General features: G+C 31.5%; 1 protein-coding gene across 2 annotated transcripts; it reads left to right on the top strand.

The window, feature by feature from the left end:
• Positions 1-10,349: 10,349 nt before the first annotated feature.
• Positions 10,350-20,065, top strand: LOC108782962 (DDB1- and CUL4-associated factor 6). 2 transcript variants are annotated; one of them, XM_018551363.1, is made up of 16 exons: positions 10,350-10,793; positions 11,078-11,232; positions 12,341-12,458; positions 12,549-12,727; positions 12,855-12,990; positions 13,065-13,225; positions 13,384-13,555; positions 13,653-13,901; positions 13,980-14,337; positions 14,403-14,512; positions 14,590-14,652; positions 14,774-14,831; positions 14,988-15,122; positions 15,613-15,865; positions 15,982-16,087; positions 19,738-20,065. In XM_018551363.1, the coding sequence occupies exons 1-16, from the start codon at positions 10,703-10,705 to the stop codon at positions 19,794-19,796; spliced, it is 2,403 nt and encodes an 800-aa protein (XP_018406865.1). In that variant the 5' UTR covers positions 10,350-10,702; the 3' UTR covers positions 19,797-20,065. The 2 variants fall into 2 exon arrangements, with proteins under 2 accessions (XP_018406865.1, XP_018406864.1); XM_018551362.1 differs by having other exon boundaries at positions 15,604-15,865; positions 19,738-19,810.
• Positions 20,066-22,707: the final 2,642 nt, after the last annotated feature.

The raw sequence follows: 22,707 nt of genomic DNA, 5'->3' as shown, positions 1-22,707 counted from the left end.
AGAGGGAGGGGGGAGAGCCGCGGCGGAGGGGGAAGTCGACGGTGCGTTGCCAGCCGGCCGACGCACAACGCGGCCGCTCAGTTCGCTTCGATCGGCTGGAGCGTGTGGGTATCGTTCGCGTTGCAGTCCGCGGGCTTCTACTTCTTTTTTTTTTCCTTCTTCTCCTCTCGCCTCGCCTAGCCTCCCTTCGTTTTCCTTCATCTCGTCTCCGAGCGCTCGTCTCTCTCATTTCTTCGTTCTCTCGTTCATCTCTGCTTGTCTCTCTCGTTCCCCTCCACCCCCCGATTGTTTCTGTTCTTCTTGTATCGCGCTCCTCTTCGTTTCTGTTTGTTTCATTTCGCCTCGCCTCGCCTCGCCTTCACTTCGCATTCCACGTTTTCTCGCATCTCCGTTCGTGGTGGCACGAGTTTACACGAGTACGTTAAAGGAAGAGAAACGAGTTCCTTTTTTTTTTTTCCGCACGTCGGAAGATCGTCGGGAGTTTTGGAAAGATTGTCCCCCCCCCCCCCCCGGAGCTTTCTATATCTTGCGAGTTTATAGTCCGATCCGCTGCCAAGGCCTCTCGGTGTCTACCCTCCTCTCTTCCTCCTTCGTTGCTTCTACCTCTTCTTCGCTCCTCGCCATCTTTCTACCTCCTCCTCTTGGGATATCGTGTGCTACACGCTTCCGGCTGACAGTGCGCTTTTTAGGCCTGCGCGCGCGACTCGCGCAATGGACGTCGTAATCCCCCTCCCCTCCCCTCCCGCCCTCCCTCCCTCCCTCCGTCTCGCCTTCCTTCCAGCGTGACTCTCTCGATGAACCGCAAATCTCCCCGACGAGCGAAGAGGGTGGAGTCCGTCTTGCGGACGTTTCCTAGCGAGATCGTCGCTAGGCGTTCATGATACATCGACGACGACGACAATGATGATGACGACACCACGAGACAAACGAAAGACGCGTATCCGGGTGTATCAGACTCCATGCACCAAAGAACAGGCGCCATGTCGTCGTTTGCCTCCTCGAGCGACCGACCTATCGATCTTCTTCAGTGGCGTAATGTGTGCGCACGGCTATATGGTAAATATTCTATCTTTGTCGTCAGATAAGTGAAGGTTGCAATCGGAGCCGAAATCTAAACGGCACTTGAGCGGCCCAAAGCGAGAGTGACTGCGTACGATTCAACGGAAAAAGCAGCCTAGCAACTGTTGTGAGATTCTTCGATATAACTGGTTTATACATTTAGATTTCGGTGGGGAATCAAGAGCAAGAACCAATCATGTTAAAGAATCTGACGACAGTTACAAAGTTGACTTCCTGTTGAACACACATAACCAGTTTATATACATTTTTCTCGTAAGTTCGAACTACTCGCTTCCAGTGTGTTTTAAATAGATTGATTACTTCTCCTTTCTTAATTATAAATTTCCTAGTTTTTTCTAAATGGTTTTCACTCCACGAGATAAATCGTGCATTTCCAATGTATCTGTTATTATATAATACGGCAACGAATTAATCTTTTTAATAAGCACTCGTTTGCAACATATAAATAATAAGACAGTAAAAATAACTTTTTCTTTATTTAAAACTTCATTTATAAATTTCCAGTCATACCCATGAATTAATTTCACCATAATCGAATAATTTGTCAATCTGAAACGGTCTATAATTTATTAAAAAGTTTTCGTTGATTAAAATTATTTTGAGAAACTTGTGACTTTGATGGTAAGGTATACCATCAAAGTATGAACATACCGATAGTATCTTGAACGAAAAAATATTTTACGCATTTTTCTTGTATCTTAAAATAAACGTCTTATGTCTAAAGATAAATTTAGAGTCATGCATTTTTAAAATGTGAATTTTACCGTCTTGAGTTCCACAATAGATTACTTTTTGATTGGTGAAATATAAATTATTTTATAAACGCTCTCTATATTTTTTATTTTCACCTACATATATAATATGTGTACTAAATAATGTTTTAACAAATAATCGTTACTCCTAAAATAACTGCAGTTTCTTCCGAAATTGATTCTTTATGTGAGAAGAATAAATCACATTGTCCCACTTTGTTTTTCATATTTTTACCTCTCCTATACCTATGATGGCATTTTCTCCTTTTTCTTTCGTCTTCTTTACATTAGTTTTACCTCTTCTCTAATGTATAATATATAATTCATAATTTTATACGTGGTATATAATCTTTTCTAATTTTATTTTTAAGGGTGCATAAATAATACAAATGAATCATTAAGAAAGAAGTTCCTTAAAATTTTGTTTTCAAGTTATACATAACTGATTTAAAAAACTTTTATAAATGTCACAATTTTATCGCATATATGTAATTTTTTTTTTAATTTATATAATTTATGAACACATATTTTTTGGTACTTAATATTTGTTGTATTAAATATGATATTAATCAAAATGATTATATATATTTATCTATTTTTTTATACTGTTAAAATGTAATTTTATTTGTGTAAAACGTAACAAATGTGAAATATATAAGAGGTAACTTATAAAATAATTTCAAATTAAAAATTTTTAATCAGAAAGTTTTACTTACTTATGAATAACATCTGTACATATTATATTACATATTATATTATGTTAATATAATTTTTAATGTTAATATTCTATTATTACAATTATTACAAGTTGATCTTTTGAAGTGTAAAATATTAGAACATATAAAGTGTACATTTTTATTTTTGTCTTTCTTTTTTTTTGTAGCGTAATATACAGGAATGTGGAAAGTATGTGATAACGAAAAATTAATATTTTGGGCACGATGTCGAGTCGAAGAATGTAACTCATTATCAATTACGTAATCGTGAGATAACATCGTTGCCACGTGGTTTTAACATAGTTCACAAATGAATTAAGAGATATCGAATTAGATCAAACGCGCAAAGAATAAGTAATTAGTAATGTTTATGTTTAATTTGTATTATTTTGTAATCAAGCGTAACGTTGAAAAAATGTTTTAAATACTTATCAGGTTTGAGGATTTAACGGACAAACTGCAGGAGCATGTTTTACAAGTGGAAGAAAATGTTATATAAAGTTTGGTTAGAAATGCTTTATTACAAAGTTATAAACAAATATTGAAACAAAAAATGAGATAGGAAATAATGAATTTTGCAGAAAATAAAAGTGTATATATTTTGTGTACAGAAAGATGTTTATTTCGTATGCGTTCACATCATATTTACTATCTTTAAACGATTTATTATAGTATATGTCCTCATTTTGATCTGCGTATATTTGTAAATAACTTCGTAACAAAGCATTTTTAGCCAAACTGGATATAACATTTTCTTTTTAAAAATTAATAATTATTATCAGCTCATGTAAATTAAAAAAAAATTTTTTATTTTTTTTATTTTTTTTTTATTTCCACTTGTAAAATATGCCTCCGCAGTTTGTACGTTAAATCCTAAAATTCCTGTATAATTTTGGAAAATGATTATAAACATGATACAGATTTAAATTTATAAAAAATATGATTTCTCAATATTTCTTAAAATAAATTACTCGAATTAAAACTAAATTATTTAAATGACTTACTTTAAATAAATATTGCATAATCTTAAAATTTTATTTTTATAACGTAATAATTTCAAGTAATAGTTTTAAAAGAAAATTAATACATAGCATTTGACAAAATGGAATAGTTTTTACCTCTGTATATTGGACGAATTTTGTTGGGATAAACGGCGCACCCAGTACTGATGACGTGGTGTTTAATTAAATTAACTACGTTATAAAGCAGTTCCCTGAGGTCATTCCCGTGTAATATCATATTTGTTTCATCGCATCACCCTTATTTGTTAGGTTTTTTTTTATTCGTGTTATATATCTCGAATAACCTGAATTTACACTTTTATTCACGAATATTTGTTTATAACGTATGTATATACATATAGTGCTTCTAGATTACATTCCTCCTCTCTACTTTAAAATAAGAAATTGAAATAAAAGATCAAATACTCAGTCCAATAAATTAGAGACAGAGAAATTGTCATTTCGAGTATCATAGCTGTGCTTAACAACAAAGTAGCTATATTCCACATGAATAAAAATGTGAAATGTAAAGAATTCAGAGATAGATTTCAGACATTTTTGAGGCTTTTACACGAGTACTTTCTATGAAAAAAGCTATACGTTTCACGGATTATCTTCATGTATAGATCCGTTGTTAGAATATCAACGTCTCGTGAACATTGGAATTTACTTTATCAGATAAAGAAGCAATCTGACACTGAGCTGCTCCTTTAAGCTCCTACCTCGGGCTCTATCTACATATACTTTAATCATTATCACTTTGATTGGTGTGTACAAATATCGAGGCACAACTGCGAAAGTGTTTAACTTTAATTGTACGGGCATTGCGACGTTTAATGTCTCTTATTCCAGAATATGAATAGCGAGTAGCAATAATATGCACTTATCCTTCGCCGGATGGAAGAGCAGTAGACTTGCTCGAAACACGTTGTGAGAGACAGAGAGAGAGAGAGAGAGAGAGGGGGGGGGAGGGGGAGATGTCGCGTTGAAAAATACGTATAGCGCATGCGCGAGCGTGGATAGTCTGGCGCCAGCAGGTGCGGTTAAATATAGCTTATGCAACGGTATCCTCTCTCCGCTCGCGCACTCTCTTGGCTCTCTTCGCCTTTTTCTCACTGTCTTTTCCTTCTCTCTCTCTCTCCCCCCCCCCCCCATTTCTCCTCTCTTTCTCTGCTTGCCGAAAAAACGTGTAAACTCGATATAATACGTGGACGTTGTAAAATTTTTGAAACTCCTATGGGTTAACTTTTCGTTACTTTACTGGCGTATTTAATTCATTAAAATAATGGTGAGCTTTTATTTTTCATACAATTTGATTTCTCGACAGTGTGCGCTAATGTATCCAGAAAGATAAGTTTATTAGTCCGATTATCTTCATACATATTACAGTACATACAATACTTTTATATGTATATGATAAATATGGTTAATCGATTTTTCAATGTCATTTTACCTCGAAAAAGTTATACTTAACAATTTTTATACGTGTGCATCTCTCTGACATGAAGTGTCACTCCACGTTATTAAGTTTCATGTAGATAAAAGATAATATATAATAATAATAGTTTTTTATTATTAATATCTTAATGAAATTTTCCTCTTTAACTAGATGCAATAATGTATTCAGTGTATGTTAATAATTATGATTATTTTATTATTATATTAGGTTAAACTGAACTAATAAAATTAGTGTGTTCGCACATCAATAAATCTAATATCAATTAATAAAAATAAAATTGAATCTCGATTATTTGAGGGAAGAATTACTCTCGAAGATACATGAAGATTTGAGATTTGCAATTTTTTCGACATGCTATATTTTTAGATTTTTCCGTTAAATATTATCCAATAAGTCGCCACGATTTTTTTTCTTTCGTATATTCATAGCTGCACGTATCATATTAATAACAAATGTAACGATTACAACTCAATGGCTGCGTTCAGCAGAAAAAGCAGCTTTGCAATTGTTGTAAAATTCTTGAATATGATTCTTATACATTTAGATCTAATGAGGAAATAAGGGCAAGACCAATCATATTAAAGAATTTTACAACAGCAAAGCTGCTTTCTCTGCTGAACGCAGCCATTGTATTTATACATATATATATATATATATGTACATATGTTGTAAACTTAATAATTTACATAATAATAGGACTACAGTATCTTATAATTTACATATTGTATACTCTTTACAATATCAATGTAGCATAAATGTTATTTCTATTATGTTTCTCTCTCTGTTCAAATAATGGAGAAGTGAATCATATAATCTGTATCATATATACAGCAATGTCTCTTAAAAGAAATTGTTTTTGTAGCTTGTGTCATGGACAATAAAAAACAAGAACGTGATGGAGAGAAAGAGAAAGAAGTAAAAAAAGGTTTTTAACAATATTTAACTTTATGTGAGTTTAATAAGCAATAATAAAATTTCTAATAAGTTACTATGACCATTACTATATCAACTCTTACTTTTTTATCAATCAGAAACATACGATCGTGAATTTGCCAAGTCATTTGCGTACTTTAATGCGTATCATGTATACGATACGTGCGATATGTTGATCAACAGGCTTCATTTGCATCTGCAACAAACATGGAGTCTTAGTCTTGCATATCTTGCATCTTATAACAACTCGACATTTCCATTCATCCAGCATCCATTTTATTTCTCGCGTTTCTGCGTAATCAAAGACTTCGCAACTTACAAGCAATGTAATCTTTATGAGACGAATTTGCCGAATTTTTTGACAATTTTTTGGAATAAATTTTAAGAATTTTTCCGTACCGAATAGATTGTCATAATTTTATATTTAATAGAGGTGTTTTAAAATATATTCTCTTCGAAGATGTTTTTTCGATATTGAAACCGTAACTACCAACCGTATTGATACAGATTGATTTCGGTTTGAACAAGTGTTTTTCGATCGTTTACCGAATATCTTATTGAATGTTAAGAGAATAGGTCGGATATACCGATTATACACATTAATACATGTTATATAATATATTTATTTTCTGTACATTTTGTACTTTCTGTCTTTCATTCTGCCTATAAGTCAAATTTTATATTTAATTCATCTTTTAGTACGTGAAAAATTACAGTGTATAAAAATACTTTTATGATGGAAAAAATATTTATTGCGAATATTTTATCTATTATAGCACAAATTGTGAGTGTTTAAAATGTGTTTGAAAATACATTGTTTTCTCTAACGAAGCGATATCAAACTTATAAAATGATGAATATTTTTTCCTTGAAATTTCAACATCGGTCTTCTGTCGGTCTGCATCACTTTAGATTATAGTTAATATTTAGATAATAGTTGATAATAGAATGATACATACGAGAACATAGTTTCTATTCTATTTCAAACAAATCTAGCAGTAACTCAGTGCTTCAACCGTTCCAGTAAATTTACTCTTTGTATTATTCTTCCGTTGCATTGCATTTATCATTTAGTTGTACGTGAGGAAAGAATAAAGATGTCGTTAATTACGAGTAAGTTAATTGAGATTGCTTTCTATTTTTTTTTTAACAATTTAAAAAATTATTTAAAACGTTAAATGTCTTTTCTCTATTTAATCTTTCGAAATGTTTTAAAGATAAGTTGTCACACATTACATCTTTCTTTGAACAAAAAAAATTAAGCTGCTATATCTGCGCAAATGCATACTTCATCATAAATAAATTTAGTAGTCGCAGCCATCTTTAAGAAGTATGTTAATGTTGATTATGAATATCAACCTACTGCAGTTGCTAACATAAAGAGCTATTGATACAACCAACACATGTGATGCCAATTGTGAATAATATCGAGTGATTGTTATTTTTATTTACTCGCATTATAAATTGTGTTGTTTTTCGTAAATATAATTAAAGTTTTCTTTAATTGATCGATTTATCTCATTATTTGGTCGCCTAAAAGTATTAAAATCACGGGAAAAGAGAATATTTAACAAAATATTTTATATTTTATTCACGTCAAATTATGTTAGAAGAAAATATTTCTTGTAGGGATTATCATTTATTTACAATTTATTTTAATACTATTATACAATCGAGAGAATTAAAATATACGATGTGAGAAGAATTATATGTATGATGCAAAAAAAAGTGATGTATAAGATTATTATAATAATAATTTCTTTTAAATATAAATAAAAAATGTTGCGTTATTTTTGTGTCATCTATATATAGTCCACTCGTTAAAGCCGCGCTGGTGCGACGACCAGTTTGGAACTCGCTTTCACAAATATTGCTATGACGACACCTGCATATAAATGCAGGGATCGTCCGTCGTTTCTTCGGATTTTCGTTTTAATATTTAAATGTAGCCGTATGGGTGACGAAAAAGATAGATAGATTAGAAAGCGAGAGAGAAAACGTAAAATATGCGCGCTCACTATATAAACGTCGTTTTTTTTTCAGTGTAAAATGCAAAAAAAATGACTTCAAAAGACCATGCTTTCCCGTAATTCTCGCATAAGAAATTAGCTTCTGCGATATTTTGATTTCACAAGCAATAATTCGATATTTGCTGTATTTATTGATTTTATTAATATAAAATTATTTTATTCAGAAAAAAAGTAAATACAGATATGAACATAAATAAGCATTTAAAAATATATTATATTTACAAAGTAGTAATTTTTTCATTAATTTTTTCTGAAAACAATTTTTTTTTTAGTAATTTCAACAAGGTCCACATTCCAAGTCGGATGCCCAGCGAATAAAAGGAGAAGGAATGCAAGAAATTGTAATTGAAAAAAAAAGAAATCAAAGATCGCTCTTCACCAGACATCAAGATGGCTGCCGGCGGATGGAGTATCTGTTCACATCTTACCGGGCAGCATTAGATTGAAGTTGAAGGTTCTAATACTGTCAGGTAAAGATGTCGTCAGGATTCCGAAGACGACGATTAAAGCAAAAAAATTATCGACGAATAAAAGCAATTTTATATCCTCGATACAGAGTGTTAAACGTTACGACGTTACATTTTTTGTCATTTTTCTTTTCATCGTCACGTTTTATAAAAAATTTTCGTAGATGTATTTCTTTATGTATAAGTAAATCAATGTTATCCTTTCATAAATGTGAACTAAGTCAATAAAGAGAGTTGCGTGAATTTGTATATATATGTATAATATGTATATATATTAGAAGTATGTATTGTATATATATGTATAAATAAAATATAAAACTTGTGAAAAATATTTCTGTGACAATGTTTACAGATAATAAATTTAAGTGATTAAGCAATTTTTACGATATATATAGTTGAAGATTTTTATCGTCATAATTTCGTAAACTTTTCATAATAAGGCGTATAAATATCTTTCGCTTCTGTACATAATAATAAACAATCATATTTCATGGAATCTTATCAGATTATGATCGGTATGAGAATACACTTACTCTTCTTTCTTTCATGGCCGAATAGAGTTAAATCTTTTATTTTATATTGAAAACGAAAAATACAATTAATGTGAACTTCATGTGATATGAGCATATCAATATATAATTAATAATGAATTTAAGACGAGAGAAGTCGAATTAATAAATTGCTTTGTTCTTTTATCTTTATTTGACGAAGGTTAACGATTTTCAAGTCGTAATTCGATGTGATTCTTCTGAGTTTTACTTGGTCACGCGCAAAGCCTGCCGACTCCTCAGTGGAAGGAAGGGGAATACAAAAAGACCCAAGTCTTCATGCGAGTACTCTATTCTAAAAATAGAGGAAACGATGTCTCTTTCTCTCTGAAAGTTTCTCGACGAGAGTGGATTGAAAATTCATGTGTATACTAGATATTTCACATAACTATAAAATAGATATCAAATGGAAAAGAAGATTATCTCTGGCTAGTATAAATTATTCTTTTCATACACGTTATAATAATATATTTATGGTGTATTTTTGCCAATGTAGAATAATACATAAAATTACGTATAATAATATGTAATATAATCTAGTTGTTATAAAATATTTTTTAATTATGTATTAAAACTTCAATTTCTTCTCAACTCTTATTACAAGTTGAGCAAATGTGTTTATTTTTTGACACACAACGGTTTCAAATAATAAAACAATATAATTTTATTTAGTAAACATTTGATTATAACATTTTTAAATTAATATTTTTTAATAAAATATCCAAAGAAAATAAACGATCTTTTTTAATTTTTTATAATATATATATGTATATGACAGTAATGTTATAAATATTTTGATTTATAATATATATCTATTTATTATAGTTTAAAAAATTTTAAATATTTATGTGTATGTGTGTATTTATCACAATACAATTAAAAATTACAATTAATGCGGTGTGTTTTAACTTGTTACTTTTATCTGATATTATTATATTTCCTTTGATTTTGTTATATAATATTTTGTCACTTTCTAAAAATTCAAATTTTTGTGAGATATCGACGAAATTTGTGTAGAAAAGTAAATTACCGAAAATGTAAAATTACCAATAGTTGGCAAAATTACTGTTAACTTTACCGATCATAAATAATTATTACTGTCGCTCGATAAAATGTTGTTCTAAAATTATAATTCTTGGAAATGCATATTTCGGACTCTCTCGATGCTTGTCAAACAGATCGAGCGTGATATTTTAAATCTCACGTTGCCACAGTCAATAATATAGATAATTAATATCAATAGATTACATTTGGGGGCCGAGGATACGATGCTAGCGCTCCGAGCTGTCGAGCCGCCAATCTTGATGCGACTTTCCATGCCGAGAATATCGTGTGCACGTCAGTGTACAGTATATATCTACATCATCCATACGTATGTAAATATGTACATATATATACAAAACGATCTCTCAGCTGCTTGTCCAATTCCAAAGTAGTCTGAGACGTTAGGATCGTACCACGCGAATTTTCCACGCTGCAACGCCGTGTTTATTTTTAGTCGCGAGTGTGCCATGTCACGTCGTCGCGTCAACTCATCGACAGGATTTTTGCTGTATAACAACGTACCACGGAATTCTTAAGAACTCGACGAGGCAACGCATAGAGGCTCGCAATTCACTCGACAATAAGTAATTCTCTCGTGCGACCCATTCGCTGCGAGTATCTATGCGCCGTTGAAATTGTAAGTCAGCTGATAACTTCATCGAGGATCCAACCATGAGGAAGACCCGCGCCAGCATCTTTCGCGATATCTACTATCAGCCATATGACGACTGCACGAGGTTGAAGCTTTATTCCAGCAGCAAAGGTAACCTTTCTGCTTCGTGTAATATTCGCACAGATTCTACAAGTATATGACAGTTTGACAAGAAGTAGCAGTTTAGTTGCTTTGAGATGTATCATCTAATCTGAGCGAGAGATATGCCAGTTCTTTTCTTATTTTCAATTAAAACAAAAACGATAAATCGTTATTTACCTGTGTATTTGATCTATCATAAGTCTAATCTAATTAGAAGTTTGGATTTATTTCAATTAGTTTATATGAATTGTGTTTAACAAAGTATCAATATTTCATATTTCTTTGTTGTACAGCTAGCTTACAATTAATGCAGCGTATGTCATTGCTGAAGAGATTGAAGGTCCACAATGGTTGTGTTAATTCTATATGTTGGAACAGCAATGGAGAATTGATACTGTCTGGAAGTGACGATCAGCATCTCGTCCTAACTAATGCACATAATTATGAGGTACACTTATATACTTATTAAAAGATAACACATGCTATACATTACCAAATTTGTATTTAGGATGTTCTCTTATAAAGATTTATTAGGTAGAAGCTTAAATATGTGCATGTTTTAAATTAACAGCAAAAAAAGTTAAATATATATTACAAACTCAACTATTGACGCATATTGTCTGACAAAGCAATATTCCATCACTTATCTTAATTTAAAATTTATTTGTGGATACTGTCAAAGAAGAATCTTGTGCCAAGATTATTTTTGATTTTATCCTTGGAAGTTATGTGTCTAGATAGTTAATTATGCATCATAATCCACGAAATATTTTTTTTTACTTATAACGCTATCCCAAAAATACAATGTATATTTCTACAAAATGTATTTGTATAAAATGTAGTGAGACGATTATATCTCATTGTGCTTTATCTATAGAAAAGAACAATGTATTTGCATGCTCACTTTCTTTATATCTTACTTAGAGTTTCAACTATTTCTTAATTTCAGTTGATATCAATTAGTAATGTTTAATTTATGATTATATATATAGAACTATACTATTATATTTCTCATATGAAAAAATGTATTTATTTTAGATAAAGGTATGAAGAAAATAAGTTGAATAAATTACATTAATCATAATATTAAACCTTTTCAAGGAAATATGTTGAATAGTTAATTCTAGTCAAGGTCCAACATTGACATATAGTTAGAAATACAGATACTGGTGCCAAATCAGTAGTTCTTCAGATATGCATATGTTTAATTTTATCATTTGATATTATCCTAGATCCACCTTATTAATTAACCGTGGTGAAATATTCAATGTATTATGTTGTTTTTTTTTTATAATATATTTTATATTTGAATAACATCTCATTAAAGTTAAAGTGATACAATAATATTTTGCATACATATATAATTAATAGAGATATAATAATGATGTTAAGTTTTATCTTATATTTGTAAGATAAGATATACGCATGTTAAACAGAAATTTTTTTAAACTCTGCATTGTTAAAAGAAAAGATTAATTCAAGAAATTTATCAAAAATTAAATATATGTATAAAATATTTTCATTGTTTTAACAATTTTTTTCTATATATATTTAAGGTATTAACGGATTATAAGACAAGTCACAGGGCAAATATTTTTAGTGCCAAATTTTTGCCTAATAGTGGAGATCACCGTATTGTTTCATGTAGTGGAGATGGCATTATTTTGTATACAGGTATAGAAATCAATAGATTGGACAAAGAAATTAATCAAATCTTACACATCTTGTCGTCTTTTATACTGAGCATTAATATCGCGTTTACAGATTTAATGAGAAGAACGGAAACGTTTTATAATCAATTCACTTGTCACACCGGCACTACTTATGAAATTGCGACAATACCCGGTGAACCACATAGTTTCTTAAGTTGTGGAGAAGATGGGACTGTGAGATGGTTTGATCTTAGAATAAAGGACAAATGTAGCACTACGAGATGTAGAGAAGTAAGCATCATTAACTATATTTTTTGTGTAATTCTTTTGAAATTATATATATATATATATATATATATATATATATATATATATAATATCATACATCCGGAATACATTTGTTAAATCATTTTCGTAGGATGTACTAATCTCGTGTCAAAGAGCCGTGACCGCTTTATCTGTGAATCCTGTATTGCCTCACCAAATAGCAATCGGTTGTTCCGATAGCACTGTAAGAACATTCGACAGAAGAACTCTCGGTACACCGGCCACCGGTAATCTTTACGGGACATAACTGTATTACGTCACGGTACAGAGTACCGTGATTATATGTATATGCATTCTTTAGGTTGGACGAACGCGGAAAGTTCAGTGAGACCACTGTGCAGTTTTACTGTCCCAGAATTCGAAGGCAATTCTTACAGGATTACGTCGTTGAGTTATAGCCCGGACGGGCAAGACGTCCTTGTCAGCTACAGCAGCGATCACCTCTATTTATTCAGTATTAAAGTAACGCAATAATTATAATACTTATTTTTCATTTCGTAGTGTTGCTTCTATATTATATATAAATATGTGTTTTTCCCCCCCCCCCCCAAAAAAATATATATGATTATTTTTACTTGTACATTTCCTATGTGTAATTTATTTTGAAAATTTATATCCAGGATCAAGGCAGTTTGCAGTTACGAAAAGATACGACAATAGGAAAAGGAAAAGGAAAGAAGCATCCGTTGAGATCATCTCAACCAGTTCGTCGTTTGAGACTTCGTGGTGATTGGTCGGATACCGGTCCCGATGCACGTCCAGAAAGAGAAGGAGGACGTCGTAGTGGTACAGGTAAATTGTGATTTTTCTTATCTGACTTTGTTTACGTATATTTTTTTGCAAAGTTTCAATATCATATATATATATATATATATATATCGTTTATCAGAAGTCGCTCAGGCAAGGCCAGTATTGCATACGTCCTTGATGCAAAGAATGACGGATGTGCTTAGCAGAATGTTAAATGACCCTGCCACACGCGCTGCTCTGAGTGCTGGAGGTGAAGATAGTTTAGAAGGTGTCATTGAACAACCAGAAGGTGTCCAAAATGTTGAAAATAATCCTGAATTGAACACAGAAAGAAGTAACGACGCGGTTGAATTGAGTGCAGAGCAAAGAAATACTTTAGAAACAAGTGGTAACTAAAATAGATATAGATTATAATATACATTTCGATTGATTCGCATAATTCTATTGAAGTATCTGTTGTTTTTAGAAAATACAAGCACTGATAGAGTTGAAAGTACAGACATGGATGAAACAATTAATACTGAGAGACTTCAAACGAGAGAAATCGAACAATCTCAGGAATACAATCAATTATCATCATCGAGTATATCGGCCAGTATAAACGATGATGTTCCTATGGAAACTGATTCTAGTCAAAGCGATCGAGCGCAAATTACTTCTTTAAGATGTACAACTAGTCACGACAGAACTGAGCATGATAATGCATGGAATCGAAATAGAAATGAGAATGAAGCCTCATGTGGGGATATAACTAGTAAACAAGAGAATATGATGGAGAATCTTCAAGATAGATTAACAACGATGCGAGACGGTTTCCTTGAACGGTAAGATATAAATTTAATTTAGATACATTGATATTTTCTTATCTAATACATTATTTAATGTGTAGACATGGCAGTGAACCTGCTGTGAGTTTAACATATTCCGACAAAAGTTCAACTAATGCCACGATATCACTTGGTGTTGGCGATGAAATGACTCGCGACAGTTATCATCCAGGTGAGTAGTTGAAGTCGTTACTTATTTTAAATACATACATATCTGAACTGACTTTGTATAACAAATTCGTTTCTTAGGACCATCTGGAAGTAGTGATGGAACTCTTGATGCAGGCCCGAGTAATAATCGCAAACATTACAGTAAGTGTTAAGTCACTCTTTTTAAAAATTCTTTTAAATCGCTTCGTAAAATTTGTAATAATAATTACATACATATATATATATATATATATATATATTTAATGTCACAATTTTTTTAAAGAAATTGAAGAAGTTGTGTATATCGATAGCGATGACGAAGATATTCAATCTAATGAAAGGTCTGTTGAAACATTATAAACATTATGAAAATTTTACTCAAGTTACTTCTTCTGCTTCTTTGAATATCTTTATACAATACTTTATACAAGCTTTTCCTTGTTTTTTTTTTAATTGTAATTTCTTCAGCTTTATCAATAACTTTGAGATTTTTATAGATTATTAAATCCAATGGGGAAAATGGATGAAGCAATTGCCAATGCTTGTTCATCGCAAGGTCACGAGACGTTCGATGATGCTTGTCTAACAGAGCTCTGCGTCAAACGAAAATATATAGGACATAGGAATGCCAGGTTTGATCTATTCTTAACACTTAGATTCTCATAATATTTACCAAATACAATCGTTAATGAGAGCGATACACACTCTCGAGTATACGTTCTTGAATACGTGTGGGTGATTTTTGTACAAAAATGATTTAAAAATGAGGTTTATTAGAGCTGATAGTGTAGTTATTAGATTAACACACAATATTAAGTAATTTCATTAAGAAACTGACAAGAAACGATGTCTTTGTGATGCCGATTATTATAGTTTCTAGTTAGCATATAGACTAATCTACTTGGAGAGTTTGATCGCTACCACCTTAAATGACGATAACTTTAACTAAGTCTAATCAAAATGTACCAATATGTAAATGTCTGAAAGATCGGAAGCCAAATCATTGACTCGAGTAGATCCGAAAAAGCCTCCGAGCGGACTGGGCGGACTGTGCGATATTAAAGCCGCCGAATTGTCTCTGATTATTTGCCTTTCCCCCACTTTTGACTCTAGTTTCTTTAGGACCATGATCAAGGAAGCGAATTTCTGGGGCAACGATTTCGTCATGTCTGGTAGCGATTGTGGTCACGTGTTCGTGTGGGAAAGAGATACCGCAAGGTTGTGTATGCTATTGGAAGCGGATCAGCACGTCGTTAATTGCCTGCAACCGCATCCGTATCTTCCAATGCTGGCTACTTCTGGCATTGACTACGATGTTAAATTGTGGGCGCCGGTCAACGACGAACCAAACTTTGACGAAAAGTTTGCCGAAGACGTAAGTTATTTGTTTATTTTGAATATAATAGATGTGTATGTGTATACACATATACATCAATGTAGAATAACCAAGATAGAATAGACTTGAAATTTGACATTTTCTTTTGTTTTCAGCTGAAAAAGAGAAATGCCGTTATGTTGGAAGAGACCAAAGATACAATTACTGTACCAGCGGTTTTTATGATCAGAATGTTGGCATGTCTCAATCAGATACGCAGAGGTAGTGACTATTTATAATAATATTCTCATTATAGAATCTCTTTGCTATAATTTGGTATGCTACTTATGTACAGAAATACATAAGTAGGAAGTAAATCTAAGAATAAACAATATAAAGTCAAGGGTGATATAAGAGTCAATAAAGATTTTTGTGTTCAACAATAAAACATATAATTAATAACTACTTTCGAATAATTAATTTGATAGACATTAACATAATTCGCTTTCAAACAAATAAATATGTAATATAAATATATTATATATAAAAAAGTTACAAGTTTCGGCTCTCGGATTGAGCCTTTCTCAGACATATTAAAAAGCGGCGGACAAAATTAATCGATAAAAGATTGCTCGTGCAGGGCTCAATCCGAAAGCCGAAACTTGTAACTTTTTTATATATATTTATATTATCATATTTATTTGTTTGAAAGCGAATTAGCGTTATGTTAATGTCTATCAAATTAATTATTCGAAAGTAGTTATTAATTATATGTTTTATTGTTGAACAAAAATCTTTATTGATTTCTTATATCGCCCTTGACTTCATATTGTTTATTTTTATATAAGGAGTCCGTATTTTTCTAGTAAATCTAAGATTTCTTCGGTGTCTTCTGTTATTGTACACAGATAGAGTACGTGATGATTGAATTGGATAATGTAAAGCTTTATCTAATACACATTTTATTATTAATGTTAATGTTTTGTAAAATTAAGAAGAAGGAGCATATACCACACGCTGGTTCAAAGTAGCGAAAATCTCGTGTATTTGATAATACATAAATTACATAAATATAAACGTTTCGGTCCTTAATGTGACCATCTTCAGTATATAAAAAAAACTTTTACTTTAATTCCCCTAATGTATTTTAAATAATAATAAATGTAATTTTAGTATTATCAAATACACGAGATTTTCGCTACTTTGAACCAGCGTGTGGTATATGCTCCTTCTTCTTAATTTTATTTTTAACTTAACCACTTGATCTTTAAATAATTTTTAATGTTTTGTATTTGATTTTAGAGTATTTAAAATACACAAACACAACTTACAATTAGTAATGTTTATTTCTCTTTCTTCTTTTTGCTAAAATTTCATTTATTTAGATTTTCTTTATTTTATATGCAATACTTTTTAAAGATGTTACACGCTATTTTTGTTAATTTTGTTATTTCCAACAATTCATACTATGTATATGTTCAGATTCAATATTTTTAAAACATATCTCTAATACATTATATCAAAACAAAACTGCTGTCATTAAAATAGGAACCAATATATTGAAATACTGTAATTCTTTCATCTCATTAAGGCCATTATTATTATTGTATCTGAGTAACAAATACGAAATTTATGAAGTTTGTTGAATGATTGCGTAATGTAAAATCACGCTATTGCGTGCATCTTAAAACTGCGAGAAATAAAATTTTTTTTTAATTAATTGGCGAAAAGTTTTTGATATATTATGCAATGATAATATATTTTTTTCTATCACCCAAATTTTCTCTTTTTTTTATTTTTTATTAAGATTATATTAAAAAAAATTTTTATATGTACAATAAAATAATAACTCTTTACCGAATTGTATATATTTCTAAATTTTGGATATATATGTATATATTCATGTATATGTTACTATACAAGGTGTCTGGAATTTAAATATCAAAACTTCGAAAGTGTGTAAGGGATCGATAAATAAAAAAAAAGTTCTGCATAAATATACTCGTTTTTGCTTCGTTTTGGAGAAAATCGAAAAAAAAAATCAAAACGTAGTTACTTCATTCTTAGACGTGAAGAAGTAGTGTCTTGGCCACCCCGATCATCTGATCTGACACCACTAGACTTTTTTGCATGGAGAGTCCTAAAGCAAGCAGTTTATTTGTTATTAATCAACTCAAGAAAACAATAAAGAATCGAATCGAAACTGCGGTGTACTAAGTATCACTAGATTAGTGTTTAATTGCAACACGAGCTGTCCGTACTAATGATATGCTTGCATTTCTGCAGGAGGCCAACATTTTAAACAATATCTACATTAAGCAATTAAATAAATACAACATGAAAAGTAAAAAAAAGTACAAAAACGAAAACTACGTTTTGTCTTTTTTGCGATTTTCTCCAAAACAAAGCAAAAACGAACATATCTCTACCAGACTTTTTGCTTAGTTTATCGATCCTCTACACGTCTTCGAAGTTTACATTTTACATATAATAATACATTTTTATTGATATACAGGGTGTAACTAAATTATCGCACTTGGAGTATACCATGAGATACAGGACGAGAATCTAAGTAAAAAAGTCCTGAGTCATTTTTTGATACGAGCTTTTAGTTCGTTGTTATACGATGTTAAAGTTAGCAAATTAGCGACCGAGTATAGAAGGAAGATAGGGACGTAGCAAGGCGGAGCGGAGCTGACGATCGCGGCGGGAGAAGAACAACGGTGAGCAGCGAAATGGTTACAATTATATCAATCTCTTTCTTTCTTTCTCTCTCTCTCCTCATCTCCATTCTCCTCTCTGTCTCTCTCTCTCCCTCCCTCCCTCCCTCTCTCTACAGCTTGTTTAAAGAAATGTTAAAGATCAGAAAGTGCAGAGCTAAATGAATGATTTATTGTTTTCGCAATAAATTATCGATTTAGAATGAACTAATCGGTTATTTATTTTATTAAAACTATAATAAGTGTTCAAAGTGCCCCCCTCCTACTTCGATACATTTTCGTGCTCTTTTCTGCACGTTTCGCGTAGCTCTTTGAATTTTATCGTTGTCGATTCTCTCGATAGTGCGGAGTATTAATTCTGTCATCTCGTCAGCTGTCTCGATATTTGCATGCATAAATACTTTTTCTTTGATTGCTCCCCAAAGAAAAAAGTATCGAAAATGTATCGAAGTAGGAGGGGGGCACTTTGAACACTTATTATAGTTTTAATAAAATAAATAACCGATTAGTTCATTCTAAATCGATAATTTATTGCGAAAACAATAAATCATTCATTTAGCTCTGCACTTTCTGATCTTTAACATTTCTTTAAACAAGCTGTAGAGAGAGGGAGGGAGGGAGGGAGGGAGGGAGAGAGAGAGACAGAGAGGAAAAAGAGATGGAGATGAGGAGAGAGAGAGAAAGAAAGAAAGAGATTGATATAATTGTAACCATTTCGCTGCTCACCGTTGTTCTTCTCCCGCCGCGATCGTCAGCTCCGCTCCGCTTTACTACGTCCCTATCTTCCTTCTATACTCGGTCGCTAATTTGCTAACTTTAACATCGTATAACAACGAACTAAAAGCTCGTATCAAAAAATGACTCAGGACTTTTTTTACTTAGATTCTCGTCCTGTATCTCATGGTATACTCCAAGTGCGATAATTTAGTTACACCCTGTATATGTGATTAATATATCTGTATATATATATATATATTTTTTAATTTATTCGAATTTTTATATTGTTTTTAGCGGGTTAAAATTGAGGAAAAAAATGAATTTCAAAAAATTAAATTATTATAATCTTTCTTATTTTAGGATATATTCCAAACTATTATATTTTACGTATCTGTTTTTATTTGTTGAAATGGATAATCCAAATGTTATCGAATAAAATTTGTAACGATGACCGTGTCCAATAAAATTACACGAGTTATGTCGATTGTTTTGTAGGTCGAGGTCGCAACAGGAGACGGAGCAGCGACGAAGGTGGCGATTTACGAGGTGGTTGAGTCGTCTTCGATGTACTGCAAGTAATGACGAGCGATAATAAAAACGAAACTCGCGTATCGATTGTAAAACTGCGACTATGATAATTCTTTATTTACCGATCGAATCAATAAACATGGAAGATCCTGATCGGCATAAACAGATCTCGTGATACTTTAAGTCCAATTCAAATGGTATTTTGGTGTAAAGATACAGTTATAAAATATCCGATGACATTACGAACATCATTACGTATTCATATATACCTTGTGCTTATAATAAAATACCAAACTAAAATGGGTTTAATCAGTACTCGATTCCTCGAAGTTTATAACTTTTCTTCATCTTATGTACAATCATATTTATATTCATGGATTCGTATTTTTAGTATATTGAAAAAAAGGAATTTCGATCTCTGTATATACTTTACATTTAATATTATTACACGAAGTATGATAGTATCTTTAAATATTTATCCATGTTATATATTATTCGTATATTTTGCAAAGAGATTGTTGTCGATAAAATAAGCAGTGCAAAATTAGCAATCTAACTGCTAAATCAGTGAAAATTTACAATAAAAAACATTTCGTCTGTTTATAAATATTTTCTCATATTAGGTGTCAATCGCCTGTACATGCTTAATCAATGATGTTCAATATTTTTTGATGACACGGAAAAATATCGACTTATGCAATCAGAGACTATTGAGATTTTAAGTCTTTATGTCTTGATTTACATGCATAGTCTTTAATTTATTATTTTAACTATTGAAATCTCTTATGAATGTTTTCTATATGTGTCAAAATTAAAATAATATTTCGTAAAACTTTTTGTTAGTAGAATTATACAATATTTCGGGCGCGAGAGAGAGAGGATAAATATATAGTACTGGGTTGTAGCTTAATATGATCAAGAGAGATGTTTTATTTTCTTCTGTTGTTACTGCAGGCACAAATATCTTGTAAATTGCACGGTCAACTTTTAACATCCGTTCTGTATGTTATTAATTTACATTTATTATCGAGATTCAAGGAATAATAATAACGATGAATGAAGTGACAGTAATACAGTTTGATCCCGTAGAAAAGGATGCGATTCTAATGTTATTAGGACATGAAACTTTTTGTCGTAAGGCGAACCGTAACACATACTTTTTTCTTTTTTTTTAGTTAAAGCAATGAAGTATCGATAATAGTAATCGTGTCTACTTGAAATATAGGCAGATTTATGAAAAACGCTAAGGGTTTTAGAAATCGACTACCAACGATAATCGTGTTGCGATGCTGCGCATCTCGCGTAGCATCGCCGCTTGTGCAATTTTAGTCGTTAGACGATAGTCATGTTATATTGGTAGAATATGACTAACGATCGTTAGATGAGCAACATGTAAGAATGAACGACATGTCTTTACAATTATGTATTGTTAAGAGGAGTTTGTTTATAATAAAAGTGTAAACGAACGCATAATATAATAGCAGTATCGTTATTCACGGTAATCCCATCAGCGTCGATCCTTTTTGTTTACGCGCTAAACGTCATGTATAATAATTGAACAGAACTCTCTCTCCCTCTCTCTCTGTTTAGCGTTAGGATTTTGATAAAGAATTCTAAAAGTGATTTACGTTGCACGCGTAACAAAAATTATACTTATGACTTATAACAATACACACGTCGCACACAAATACACACACATACATACACACACAACACTTGATCAAGATTGAATTGGGATTGTCAAGTATTTCGCAAGTGCGCGCGCTTGCGGACATAAAAAGATTCTTGCACCGTAAAATTAAGTTGACAGTGAACGTGTAGCAACGCTGAGACACGTCGAAATACCTAATTCTTAATTTCGACATCTCGAATTAATGATATGGAAGAAAACTAACAACAAATAGTGACAATATTAAACCACACAACAACAGAATCTGATTTAGTAACAAAATATGAATGCTGCTTTGTGATAAATCAATCAAATAGTAATAATAAAATCGGTAATGATAAAATAATAATCGTAATATTAATGCTAAATACGATCAATATACGAATTGTAAGTGTATCCAAACAATAGGCTTTAGCGATTGTAGTAAAAATGTATAACAAAGTGACTAATTAAATTTATCGAGGGCTCGATGGAATTTTATCATCGACAGTCTTTAATCTTCTCCAACTTGAATTTCCAACAAACACTTCTTTCATTTAAGTTTCATCAAACGAATTATTTGTAAAAGGATAATACACGTTGTACGTTTTCATTTGTAACCAGACAAAATTTCGATAGTATACGAGTCGGAATATTTTGCAACATGGCTTACAACCAAGAAAATCAGAATGGATTTAAGTTTTAAGCAAAAAATTGAAATTTATGTTTAAAGATATAAATGCATAATTTATAATTTCAAAGATATATATATATATAATTTATAATTTTATGGATAATAATAGATTTGCTTGAAATCTTCAAAATGATTTGCACTGGAAACAAGATAAATATATTTTCGGACGTTGAATAAGAAGAATGGAAAAACGGAAATTTTGAGTGCAAAAAGTGCAAGTAACACGAATAGATATCTATATTATATGAATTGTATTATCTTTTAGTCCTCGAAAAGAACGAAAAAAGAACAAAGGATGATTCAAAATCTTTGATCGGAAAGTATCGTGCACGCGTAGAACAATTGCATGCATATAGATCGACTGTGTGCGCGGCTCTGTGTATGTGTGTATATGTATGTTTCTTTCCTTTTTATATCTTTCAATATATTGGAACGAAATTGCAATCGATCGCTTATATCCGTTTATTTAATAATGTCTGTGGTAATGAAAATTGAGAGCGATTATACACTAAATTTACCAATGAGAGAGAAGAAGAAGGGAAGAAGAAAGGAAAAGAGAGGGAAGGGGAGGGAGAGAGAGAGAGAGAGAGAGAGA

Source organism: Cyphomyrmex costatus, unplaced genomic scaffold, assembly GCF_001594065.2.
Source record: "Cyphomyrmex costatus isolate MS0001 unplaced genomic scaffold, Ccosl1.0 scaffold14, whole genome shotgun sequence".
In the NCBI taxonomy this organism is placed as follows: domain Eukaryota; kingdom Metazoa; phylum Arthropoda; class Insecta; order Hymenoptera; family Formicidae; genus Cyphomyrmex; species Cyphomyrmex costatus.
This window is presented reverse-complemented; position numbering and strand designations above follow the sequence as displayed.